The sequence below is a fragment of the Mesoplodon densirostris genome, chromosome 1, assembly GCF_025265405.1.
Source record: "Mesoplodon densirostris isolate mMesDen1 chromosome 1, mMesDen1 primary haplotype, whole genome shotgun sequence".
Taxonomy (NCBI): domain Eukaryota; kingdom Metazoa; phylum Chordata; class Mammalia; order Artiodactyla; family Ziphiidae; genus Mesoplodon; species Mesoplodon densirostris.
In genome coordinates this window covers 186,187,299-186,200,658 of record NC_082661.1, presented here as the reverse complement: position 1 = coordinate 186,200,658, position 13,360 = coordinate 186,187,299, and the positions used below count along the sequence as shown (strand labels likewise).

The window sequence follows — 13,360 nt, the reverse complement described above, 5'->3', positions numbered from 1 at the left end:
TATGCAGTATAAATGTTAATTCAAAACACAAAATTTGGGCCTCCCTGGTGGCACAGTGGTTAAGAGTCCGCCTGCCGATGCAGGGGATACGGGTTCGTGCCCCGGTCTGGGAGGATCCCATATGCCGCGGAGCGGCTGGGCCCGTGAGCCATGGCCGCTGGGCCTGCGCATCCGGAGCCTGTGCTCCGCAACGGGAGAGGCCACAACAGTGAGAGGCCCGCATACCGCAAAAAGAAAAAAAAAAAAAAAAAAAAAAACACAAAATTTAAGTCTTGGATTAGTCTGCTCTATCCCTGGTTGCACTATCTGTAGCTTACTTAGCACATTTTCAAAAAAGAATGTGCTTAGGAATGTGAACACAAAGGCCATATTTAAGTTTTCTTAAAAGTTTATTTTTTATGTCTTAGATTTAGAAAATAAAGAATTTTCGCTGAAGAACTAGTAAGTTCATTACACAAAATATCCCTTCATTAAGAAAATATACTTCAATTTTAATAATTATAATAATACCTACTGTTTATTATCTATTTTATGCCAGTGACTACATGAAAAGTTTTACATACATTATCTCAACCCTATGAAATAGTCATTACTGACACTATTTTATAAATTTTAAAAATGGGGCTCAAAAACGTTGAATAACTCATTAATATCAATATATCTGGTAAGCAGCAAAACTAGGATTCAAGTCTAAGACTGACAATAAAGCCATATTCTTTCCAAAATGTTGATCTGCTATTAAATACTGAAGTTATATCTATAAAGTAAGTAATATTTAATTTGATTTCTTGAAGGGAGATATTCAGATACTATGTGGATAATTAACTGGTGCTGGTGCTCTGTATTTCAATAATTTTATCTTAGACATGGATAACTTTACATAATTATACAATAGAGAATTCACTAATAACAAATACAAATTCACTAGTGAAAATACATCTGAGCTATTTTTATAAATAAAACTAACCGTGAAAAACAATTTTTTGTCTTTATCATTATCTGGGCTTACTATTTCAGGTTGTCTTTGGTGCACAAATAACTATTACCAAAATGACCATCAACTTTATTTTGTTTTGTTTTGTTTTGTTTTTGGCTGCGCCCCACGGCTTGTGGGATCTTAGTTCCCTGACTAGGAATCGAACCCGTGCCCCCTGCAATGGAAGAGCGGAGTCCTAACCACTTGGACCACAAGAGAATTCCCTAAAATAACCCATTAACTTTAAAATAAACTTCAACAACTTCTACATTAATTAATTAAACATGGCACTTTTGAGTTTAAGTTACATTAACAAATATATTTAAAGTACTTCTATTTAGAAATTGCATGTGATAGATACTACTATGTGTTCCCTAAAACCAGGTTGTTTTTCTTCCTAGACACACAGCTAGGCTTTATTTCCCAGTCTCCCTTGTAATTAACTGTAGCCAGAAGACTCAGTTCTAGCCAGTGGAAGTAGGGCAGAAGCAATGTTTACCATGTCCAGGCTGGGCTCATAAAAACCTCTCAAAAGTGATGATTCTTTCTTTATTCATCAACTGGAAGCAAAAGACACCAAGGCCCTAGAGCAGCGATTTTCAACTTCAACTCCAGGGCAGGGGTACCAAAGTATGATCCCCATAACAGCAGCATCAACATCACTTGGGAACTTGCGAGAAATGCACATTTTCAACACCCCACTGCCAGACCTATTAAATCAGAAACTGGGGATGAGGGCCAAGTCTTTAACAAGTCCTCCAGGTGACTCTACTGAACACTAAAGTTTGAAGCACTGTCCTAGAGGTTAGATGAGCCACACATTAGAAGGGGCCTGGCTCTCTGAGTGACAGCATGGTATGCCATCCACTCAATACCATATTGTACTGTACACCGCCTGAGAAATGAAATTTTATCATCTTAAACCACAGAGACTTTACTACAGCAGCAAGTATTACCTTAAATTTACCTGATACGGACTTCCTTGGTGGCGCAGTGGTTAAGAATACGCCACAACTACTGAGCCTGTGCTCTAGAGCCCGTGAGCCACAACTACTGAAGCCCGTGCTCCCACAACAAGAGAAGCCACCACAATGAGAAGCCCGCGCACCATAATGAAGAGTAGCCCCTGCTCACCGTAACTAGACAAAGTCTGCGAACAGCAACGAAGACCCAATGCAGCCAAAAATAAAAATTAAATTAAAAAAAAAGAATGACTTATCAAAAAATAAGCTGTTTCACAGATAAGTATATTTTATCCCTTCTTTCGCAGAGTTACTAATTTTTCAGTGACTTCTTAGTGGTAAGAAGTGTTAGATAAAAGTAAAATAGCATTTCACAATAAATAACAAAGATCTCCCAAAAGAATTCAGCTCACTGAGAAACAGACTAAAAATATCTTCCTAACAGTCTGTAGACCTCAAAAAATAAGCTAAAAGAAAGCAATTAAATCAAAGCTTTGGGCCTAAATAATAACATAAATCACCAAATAAAGCACATTGTTATTTGAAATAAATCTTTAATACAAAGACTGATAATCATCTGGGTCATATGATTTAAAGATAATCTTACCATGGGAGGGGAAGGGAGGGGAGACTACATAATCTTTCTAGGTACTTTCTTCCTCTTTATTTTGCTAAAATTGGTGGGAGCTCATCGATAGTATAGCAACATTTCAGCCACTAGGTGGCAGGTAAAAAACAAAACCAGCTAAACATGCAGGTGCAAATTAAATTACTGATTAGGGGAAGAGATCAAAGGTATCAGCAGCCCAACTCTTCCCAACAAGAGTGTTACTGCCAAGAAGTGTGATTAAATGGAGAACATTCGAAGTAGGACTGGCCTTACCGGAGTTGGGTCTGAAGACAGTCTACTTCTCACTATTGACAGCATGCTAAGAAAGCTTAGATTTGGATAGTGGTTCACACTATAATCCCAAGGAATAGGTCAGGGATGGGTCTGGGAAAGAAGGGCCCCAGGATGAGGGAAGAAATTCCATTTCTTGAGGTCCAGGAAAAAAGAAGAAAATATCCAAAGATACTGAGAACCCATCCACTCATTACTACCCTCACACTCCACTACCTTATCCCCAAAATACTATCCCCACAATCTGAAACTCCACCTAAGTAGAGAGGATTAACAACATAGTAGCCTTTAATACACACACAAAAATAAAACTATCCTCCAAGAACGTACACAAATATACAAAATCCAATGAAGGTTACCAAATTGTAACATGGTGGAGACATGACTGGATTACAGGAAAATGATGAAAGTATATGTTAATGAAAGTATATGGGGCTTCCCTGGTGGCGCAGTGGTTGAGAGTCCACCTGCCGATGCAGGGGACACGGGTTCGTGCCCCGGTCTGGGAGGATCCCACATGCCGCGGAGCGGCTGGGCCCGTGAGCCATGGCCGCTGAGCCTGCGCGTCCGGAGCCTGTGCTCCACAACGGGAGAGGCCACAACAGGGAGAGGCCCGCGTACCCACCAAAAAAAAAAGAAAAAAAGAAAGTATATGTTAACAATAATAGTAGGTTCATTTGCATGGTAGTTATGAAGAAAGTTTGGAATTTTGACTCTAGTACACAGGAAGAAAATGCTCCAGCCCATAAACATGAATATCAGATCCATGAAGCCAATTCTTAAAATGGAGGCAGATGCATCAGTGCATCTTAGTCTGATGACATCAGTCATTAAGATAATATAACTAATTTCCCTGAGCTCTGATTCTAAGCTTAATAGACAACCCTCTTATTATAAATTGTCTTCCCATGTATATTAATGCAATGTTTTCAACCTCTCCTCTCCAACACGACTAAAGGGTTCAATACACTCCTAACACTAACAGTGATTCACTAGGGCAGTCATTTTTAACCGGGAGGCATCCCACATATTTAAATTCCCAAGGGATTGTTTGTTGTTTGAAAAAGCACCCCAAATCCTTGAGATCATATAAGTTCCTTCTACTGGGCCTATATAGAGAATGGGCTGACCTACATCAATGAATCTGATAATTATATTTCTCTCTGCAAATTAAAAATTTTGACATTATAGTTTTTATATATGTTCCTGTGTGCTTGGTTAACATAAGGTACACTGGGAATTCCCTGGCAGCCCAGTGGTTAGGACTCTGCACTTCCATTGCAGGAGGCACGGGTTCAATCCTTGGTGGTCAGGGAACTAAGCTGCGTGGTGTGACAAAAAAAAAAAAAAAAAAAAAGTAAGGTACACTGAGAGGCAGAAACATTTAATATGCCAACAAACCAGTTATACATGTTTAATATGAGTTAGAAGCTATGATATTAAAACTAGAATGGACCTTAAATGAAGGTCACCTAATCCAATCTAGTCTAACATTCCCCAATGAAAGGGTTCCTTCTGTATTTTTCACATTGGTTTAATTTGGCTACTTTCTACCTAACCCCTGAGAATGACTGCACTGAAAGTTGAACCCAGAAATGAGGGGGAGAAAGATTATTTTTAGAACACAGGTCTCTCATTTCTAAATGTAAGCAAACTTGAATAGGGCACTTTGAAAGAGGCCACAAGACATACTTTAAGAGGTAAAAATGCAGGGTGAGGGAAGACAGAAGATCCAAAGGAAAACGGGCAAAAGCACCTGAAAAGGGACTTTACAAAAGAAATCCAAATGGCAAATAAATTAATTAATTAAAGGAGCACCATCTCATTAGCAATCAGGGAAATATAAATTAAAAACATGAAAGATATTAAATGTTCAACAGAATGATAAAATTTAGGAAGCTAGACAATACTAAATATTGGCAAAGGGGTGGACCAGTGACAGCTTCAGTACACTGTGGGGAATGTAAAATGGTAAAACCACTTCAGAAAGTAGGCATCATACACATACCCACCACCCAGTAATTTTACTTCTTATTCCAAGAGAAACTCTTGCATGTGTACACCAGGATTCATATTCCTAATGGGGCTGTTTTTACAGCAACTAAACTAGGAACCACTCAAAAACTGATCAAAGGTATAGAATGGACAAACAGCAATATATGAACACAATTGAATACCACATGGCAATGAAAATGAACAAGCTGTAGCTGCATGCAACAATACAGACAAGTTTCACAAACATTAAGCAAAATAAGCAAGAGGAAAAGGAATGCAAACAGATGATTTCATTTATACAACATTAAAAAACAGACAAAACATTATATTTCTTAGAGATATGTTCATGTACATCAAATTCTTTTTAGAAAGCAGAAAAATTATTATCACAAGAATTATTTTATGTGAGTGATTACCCCTAGCAGAGTTATTACCCTTGGGAAGAAGATACTGTGACCTGAGAAGAACAAACAGGGACTTCTTGAACGAGAAAGTAATGGTCTATTTCTTGACTTGGGTGATGGTTACAAAGATGATAGCCTTCAAATTGTTCTTTAAACTGTACATAGGTTTATATACTTTTCTATAGTTATATCATATGTCAATAAAAAATGTTGAAAGAAGCAAATAAATTTACCCACTTTAAAACTCTACTTAAGGCTAACTCTGCCCTTCCTCAAAGACCAGACTGAAATATCAATTTCTTAAGGAGATGGAGTCCATATGGGAAGGAAGTCCCTTCAGGGTTTAGTCCTAGATTATTAAAAGGATTGGGGTGTAGTGAGCTGGGTCCCAGACTTAAAGTTAACTATGTTTGGCAAACAGGTATATGAGAAAATACTTTTGGTTGTTAAAAACCAATGTCCTCAAAGTCTGCAGAGTACCTTGGCTGGCGACTCCTCCTTGTATATATGATTTACATTTTAAATATTCAATTATTATTCCTAGATTCCCTAGACCAACAGCTAAACTTTTAAAATTAGACATTTCTTTTTCAAAACCTCTCTGTTCTACTCAGACCTAACAAAGCAAGTTTCTAGCACACATTTTCATCTTTCCGTTTCTGCTATGCTGCTTTCAATTTCAATTCTCATTTCTCCAGAAACAAAAATCTTAGCAATCAGCTCTCTCTTCTTCATACACATACAATAAAGTTTGCTGTAAAGAATGGAATTTAACGATTATGCCCTCTTTCTCATTTGCAGTGTAGGATGGAAAGTTCTGGGAAATTGAAACTTGTGTCCAGAGTGAAAGTCTGACAAGAACGAAAGTACAAAAATAATGGCTGTCTCTAAGACAAAAGTCATGAGAAATAAACTAGTAAAATTCAGCTATTGGGTAGCTGTTTTTGCTTTTCTTATTTACCTTTTTTTTTTTTTTTTTTGCTGTACGCGGGCCTCTCACTGCTCCGCGGCCATGGCTCGCGGGCCCAGCCACTCCGCGGCATGTGGGATCTTTCGGGATCGGGGCACGAACCCGTGTCCCCTGCATCGGCAGGCGGACTCTCAACCACTGCGCCACCAGGGAAGCCCCTATTTACCTATTTTTAAACAAAATGTAAAAAGCCACGCAAGAAATTTAACTTACAATTAGATTTTTTTTTTTTTTTTGCGGAATGGGGGCCTCTCACTGTTGTGGCCTCTCCGGCTGCGGAGGACAGGCTCCAGATGCGCAGGCTCAGCGGCCATGGCTCACGGGCCCAGCCGCTCCACCGCATGTGGGAACTTCCAGGACCGGGGCACGAACCTGTGTCCCCTGCATCGGCAGGTGGACTCTCAACCACTGTGCCACCAGGGAAGCCCCAATTAGATTTTTTAAAAACGTTTTAATTGGGCTTCCCTGGTGGCGCAGTGGCTGAGAATCTGCCTGCTAATACAAGGGACACGGGTTCGAGCCCTGGTCTGGGAGGATCCCACATGCCGCGGAGCAGCTAGGCTTGTGAGCCACAACTACTGAGCCTGCGCGTCTGGAGCCTGTGCTCCTCAACAAGAGAGGCTGTGATAGTGAGAGGCCCACTTACCACGATGAAGAGTGGCCTCCGCTTGCCACAACTAGAGAAAGCCCTTGCACAGAAACAAAGACCCAACACAGCAAAAATTAATTAATTAATTAATAAACTCCTACCCCCAACACCTTCTTTAAAAAATAAAAATAAAAAAACATTTTGGGCTTCCCTGGTGGCACAGTGGTTGAGAGTCCACCTGCCGATGTAGGGTACATGGGTTCATGCCCCGGTCCAGGAAGATCCCACATGCCGCGGAGCGGGTGGGCCCGTGAGCCATGGCCGCTGAGCCTGTGCATCCGGAGCCTGTGCTCCGCAACGGGAGAGGCCACAACAGTGAGAGGCCCGCATACCGCAAAGAAAAAAAAAAAAAAAAAAAAAACCAACATTTTAATTAATTTTTCAAAACTTTAAAAATTCTACTTAGATGCAATGGAGTGCATAATCTTAAGTGCATAGTTCAATGCGTGTTATACATATATATACACTTCCCCGTAACTACTGCCCAAATGAAGAGACAGACCTAGAGCTATATTTGAAAGTTTGTTTGTTTGCTTTTTTAAAATTTATTTATTTTTGGCTGCGTGGGGTCTTTGCTGCTGCGTGCAGGCTTTCTCCAGTTGTGGCGAGCAGGGGCTGGTCTTCATTGCAGTGGCTTCTCTTGCTGTGGAGCACAGGTTCTAGGCACACGGGCTCAGTAGTTGTGGCTTGCGGGCTCCAGAGCACAGGCTCAGTAGTTGTGGCGTACAGGCGTACAACGAACAGCGTACAACGAACAGTAGTTCGTTGCTCCGTGGCATGTGGAATCTTCCAGGACCAGGGCTTGAACCCGTGCTCCCTGCACTGGCAGAAGGATTCTTAACCACTGTGCCACCAGGGAAGCCCTATATTTGAAAGTTTTATTGCAAAAGGAAAAAAAACAAAACAAAACAAAATCCAAGAATACAACTGTTCTCTAAATCAAAATTTTTTATTTTATTAAATAAAGTTTATTTTCATACCTCAAATTCATCCTGAGTACTTTGAACATTGCACCACCTGGCAACAGGTTCAGGAACCACTTCCCAATCCTCACAGACTTTTTTAAGGATATTCACAAATGTTGACTTCCCCGCAGCTGTTGTGAGAGGAAAAGTGAAACTGAGGAAGGAAATTTATCAGGGAAAAAATGCCAAGACAGCCATCAGCTTTTACAAAATTTATAATAGCAAACAATACAAAAAAAGAAAAGCATTTGATTTTCTAAACTTTCTCTTTTAGACTTTATTTAAATGAAAAGTAAAAGGATCCCTGCCCACCTGTATTAAGCTCACTTGTTTGTTACTGCTTTTAGTTTACCAAAGCCATGGAACAGAATTTTTTAAATTCTAGGGAATTCCCTGGAGGTCCAGTAGTTAGAACTCCGCACTTCCAATTCAGGGGGGATGGGTCCCATCCCTGGTCTGGTCGGGGAACTAAGATCCCGCAAAAAAAAAAAAAAAAGTAAAAATTCTAGTCCTAGACTTACTTTCCTTAACAAAACAGAGATAACTGTGGAAAGTGGTTAAGGCTATTCTCCCACTTAATTAGGTATGTAATTTTGGGCAAGTCACTGAACCTCTCAGAGCCTGTTTCCTCATAATACAATGGAGACTGTAATAATAATACCCTCCTCATGGAAACTGCTGTGATAAATAAGTAAACCACCACAACAGTGACAGTCATTCCAGGCTCTTGCATTTTCAAAATTTTCCTCTCTACTGGCTCTATTCATTCAGTTTACAAACAAACTCAGGTTTTTCCTATCTAAAACCAATCTAGAAACAACCAAATAAACCACAAAATTAATATAAAGATGCCGCCAGGGAATTCCCTGGTGGTCCAGTAGTTAGGATTCTGAGCTCTCACTGCCGAGGGCCAGGGTTCAATCCCTGGTCGGGGAACTAAGATTCAACAAGCCAAGCAGTGTGGCCAGAAAAAAAAAAAAAAGCATCCAATTCCCAGAGTTTTAGGATGGGAAATGATATGATTATTATTATATGACACTAATTATCATACAACACTATGGCTAACAGAAACTATAAAAATATTTTTGCAAAACACTTCCTACAAGCAATAGCCATGTTTTTTCTGCTTCACTTTTATGGTTCTGTGCACTCTATCAAACTCCTTAAAAAAAAAAAAAAAGTTGTATAGACTTCATTCTACCTGATCGTTCACTAGTTTCTGAGATATCTAGAAGGAAAAAAAGAAAACAGTTTGGGTGTAACCAAGACATTATATTCACTATTTTAAAATTATCTGGGAGGGCCTCCCTAGTGGCACAGTGGTTGAGAGTCCGCCTGCCAATGCAGGGAACACGGGTTCCTGCCCCAGTCTGGGAAGATCCCACATGTCGCGGAGCGGCTAGGCCTGTGAGCCACGGCCGCTGAGCCTGCGCATCCGGAGCCTGTGCTCTGCAACGGGAGAGGCCACAACAGTGAGAGGTCCACGTACCGCAAAAAAAAAAAAAAAAAATTATCTGGGAATTCATTCAATTTAATAGTAGGAAAAGTCTTGACCTAGAATTTGACAGGGTTTAACAATACTCTTAATGACCACCACACCCTTCCTACATGAAGTCACCAAATGTGATTATATTAGTCATCTCTGGTCAGCATGATGTTTTCTCTATATATATGAATACAAATGCACACGCACATAGATAAACATATAAAAAAAGCAACTGAAGCAAAGCCTCCTCTTCCTTATAAACTGGATCCAAAGAGGGCAAAAAGAACTCACCTTTGACTTGAAGAACTATAATCAAACCTAAAACATTACAAACGTCGATAGAAAAGAAAAAAAAAAAAGAGGGAGGGTCAATCAGAAGGTAACACAGAGAGAAGAGTTAAGAAGCAAAACACAAAAGTCATATTACCACCAGAGGACAGGCAAAAAACTTTTAAGGATAAACTAGATGACCATGAGGTTTAATCATAGGAAAAACACTGGTGGACCACAGATTGCATGTGAAGAGGGTAAGCACAGAAACTGTAAGCCATTTAGAAGAAGTGAATGGAAGCATGTAAAACGTTCACCACACATTCACTGAGCTAGATGGAGGAAGGAAGGAAAACATGATGTTCAGAAAGAGCACCCAAGGAACACATTAAAACACCAGCCATCAGCTAGAGTCTGAAAGCACTTAAGGCTAGAGCATTCAGCTTTCTTCTGATACTGCTTACAAACAGAAAAAGTTCATGTGGTCATACTCTGAAATTTTAAGAGTAATAACAGTTACTCTCTAAAATTACTCTTTAGTTCAAGCAGTGTAAAAATAGTTACCTGCAGTTCCCAATCAGACTAATATCCAGTTCCTTAACTTTTGGGGAGGAAATGGAGAGCTTGAAAATAAGCTACTTAATAAATTAAAATTCTAGGAAGGCAAAGGAGAACAAGAACCAAGGACACTGATGTTAATACTTTAAAAAGTCATGGGACCTAACAAAATTATTAATGCCAAGTAGGCATAATGATGCCAAAAATCATTCTATACAGACCATTAAGATGAGAAGTAGGTAAGGACTCCAAAATCTAACATAAGAGAGTATTTTAGTTAGAGAACATGAGAAAACAAGTTACATGAGTATGAAATGAAAATGACCAGTTAAAGTTCAAATTTTTAGAAAATAGAGGAATCATGAAATAGTCTTCTATACACAGATTAGCAATTTGTACATATATAGCTTATTTGGGTCTGGCAAATAAGGCGGAGGGCACATGAACAACAGTATAAGAGCATTAATAAACAGCAAATGACAAAGCTGCAGTGTCAGGGAAAACAGTTAAGTGGTAAGTGACATATCCCATCTAAAGAGCGAATGGTTCTCTTACAGAAACACAGTGCTACCAGATCTTCAGATTTTTCAGGAGAAGCCAAGAATCTAGATGTTTATGGGAAATCTCAACATTTGTAAATGCTAGCAACTAATAAAAAATGCTTTTTTCTAATTTGGGCAGGCCAATATTGTGTAAATGCAGGCCATCAGTTTGCAGCTCCTTCCAGTGCAGGTAATGGGGAGGTCAGAGAATCTTAAGCAAGGGATAACACAATCACATTTGTATACAGAAAGACTGCTCTGGAAGAATTTTGAGAAACTGGAGAGGGGGGGACATATTAGGAAATTATTTTACGTGCTGAGAAGATTAAAGATGCTTGGAAGGAAGTAAATTTCCAGATATGATACATTGCTTCAGTGGATTTAGGAAAGGGAAGGGATTGTGGTATAAATCTGAGGCGTTGTTCATTCAAATTTACTTTTGAAAGGTTTTGTTCATCTACTTTCTCCTGTCTTGATACATGGTCTTCTATATCCAATAAGTAGCTGTGAGGAATCATACTAGTAAACATTCACCTTCAAAGAACTTATCCAGCTAAGAAGAAATGAGAGTCTATTCCATTGATCTTTCCCACTGGTGCCTTAATATTGGAGCAATGAAACAAGATGTCCTCTTTGAGGGTGTGTTCAGCTTTTTCTATTCCTTGGAATGCTGCTAAAGCACCTGTTTGCCTTGCCTTTTTTTTTTTTTTTTTTTTTTTTTTTTTTTGGTACGCGGGCCTCTCACTGTTGTGGCCTCTCCCGTTGTGGAGCACAGGCTCCGGACACGTAGGCTCAGCGGCCATGGCTCACAGGCCCAGCCGCTCTGCGGCATGTGGGATCTTCCCGGACTGGGGCACGAACCCGTGTCCCCTGCATCGGCAGGCGGACTCTCAACCCCTGCGCCACCAGGGAAGCCCCTGCCTTGCCTTTTTAAAGAAGTACAAGTGTTTCAGCACGGTAAGAATTAAAATTTGCTGTATGCATGAATGGCCAGTACCTAACTTGGAACCAAAAAAAACAAAATCCTACCAAAACAGGAAGTACCAGGCATAGGTTTCCTGTGGTAGGAAACAGAGAAGAATCGGAAGTTCTCATGTATCTTGCAAAACGACGTCTGGGTTAAGAACAGAAATAGCAGTGGTCTTTGAATCATAACACAATGTTCACTTGGATGTTGGGTAGGGAGTGAGGAACTCCTTCCGCTAAGATCATTTAAAAATTCTTTCCTTGTACTTGAATGTTTACAGCAGTTTTATTCATAATCTAAATACTGGAAACAATCCAAATGTCCACAATTGGGAGAGAGAAACTGTGGTATATCCGTGCAGTGGAATACTACTCAGAAACAAAAAAGAACAAACCACAGATACAAGCAACATGAATAAATGTAAAAGCATTATGGTAAACTAGAGAAGCAAGACACAAAAGGCTACATACTCCATGAATCCATTTATATGACATTCTGCAAAAGGCAAAACTTACAGGATTAGAAATCAGATCACTGCTTGCCAGGGGATAGAAATGGAGAGGAGACTGACTATAAAGAAGCAAGAGGGAACTTTCTGCAGGGATGGAAATGTTCTGAATCTTGATCTTGGTGGTAGTAAAACATTGTATGTTTGTCAAACCTCATAGAGGGGTATACCTAAAAAGGGATCCTTTAACATGTATATTGCACCTCAAGAAATGACATACCAGATACATCCAAAAAAAAAACCGCCACACACCGCAAAAACAAAACCCTTCCCAAACAAAGAGGATGAAAGGGACCCCAAGCACGCCTCACAAGGCCCGCAGGCCTAGGCCCACCGCCAGACGCCCAGGGGTCACGAACACCCTCATGGCACGGGAGGGAAGCTGGAGAGGCAAGAGACGGGTGCTTTCGGCGGCTGGGGAATTTGAGGGCGCGTCTGCAAGCACAGGAGCAGGCTGGGAGGAAAGCCCTCAATGAGGAGCAGCAGGGATGAAGCGAAGGGGCGCTTCAGCCGCCGCTGCCGCGACTACCCCTGCTTTGGGACCAACACTTCCCGAGGCTCCTTACCGATGTTCCCTTCGACGGAAATTTTCTTGATGCGGGTCCCCTCAGAGCTGGCCGCGGGAGATGGGCAGCTCCTCTTGGGTGGGGTGGCCATGCCTCGTCTTGTGGCGGCCCCGAGCGCGTCGGGCAGGGAGGGCTGGGAGGTGGCCGAAGGTGTGCGCGACTGGGCCGACGCCGCCGCGGAGCTCTCCTTGAACGGCAGGGTCTCTGGCCGGCGGGTACCCGGGTTTGATTTTGGCGCGCGGCTGAAGCTGCAGACGGAGGCGGGACTGTGAAGTGGCCGCCCGCCCAGCGGGGAAGCCACGCCCCCGCCTTCCCCTAAACCTTTGATCCCTCCTGGGCCCCTCCGCCAGAGCCCGCCTCGCGCGGGGCCCCTGCGTGCGCGCCCAGCACGAAGGGTCACGGGGAGCGGGGGGGCGGGGCCACGCGCGCGCAGGCGCATCTCTGCCCAGAAGGCGGTGGCAGGGAGCGTTCCCTGAATCTTGTGGGAATCCCAGCGGGTGCCCAAGGACGAAAGGCGCTCGAGGGTAGAGGTCGCCACCTGCCCTCGTCACCAGGAGTGGGCCGGGCTTTGGGGAACTCGTTTGTCCCGTGGGGTTTGTGGGTTCTGAGCGTCTGGACCGAGTTGGTTGGACTTGAAACTT

At 41.6% G+C, this 13,360-nt stretch overlaps 1 protein-coding gene across 2 annotated transcripts in view; it reads right to left on the bottom strand.

Moving 5' to 3' along the window:
* Nucleotides 1-13,048, bottom strand: part of DCK (deoxycytidine kinase) — a 59,950-nt gene extending 46,902 nt beyond the window's left edge. Inside the window, exons 1-2 of one of the 2 annotated variants that reach the window (XM_060092512.1) lie at nucleotides 12,720-13,048; nucleotides 7,838-7,953 (exon numbers count right to left, since the gene is read on the bottom strand). In XM_060092512.1, the coding sequence (XP_059948495.1) occupies nucleotides 7,838-7,953; nucleotides 12,720-12,810 (207 nt within the window). In that variant the 5' untranslated portion in view covers nucleotides 12,811-13,048. The remainder of the gene's footprint in view (nucleotides 1-7,837; nucleotides 7,954-12,719) is intronic. The other variant, XM_060092504.1, reaches the window with a different exon arrangement.
* Between the last annotated feature and the right edge of the window lie 312 nt (nucleotides 13,049-13,360).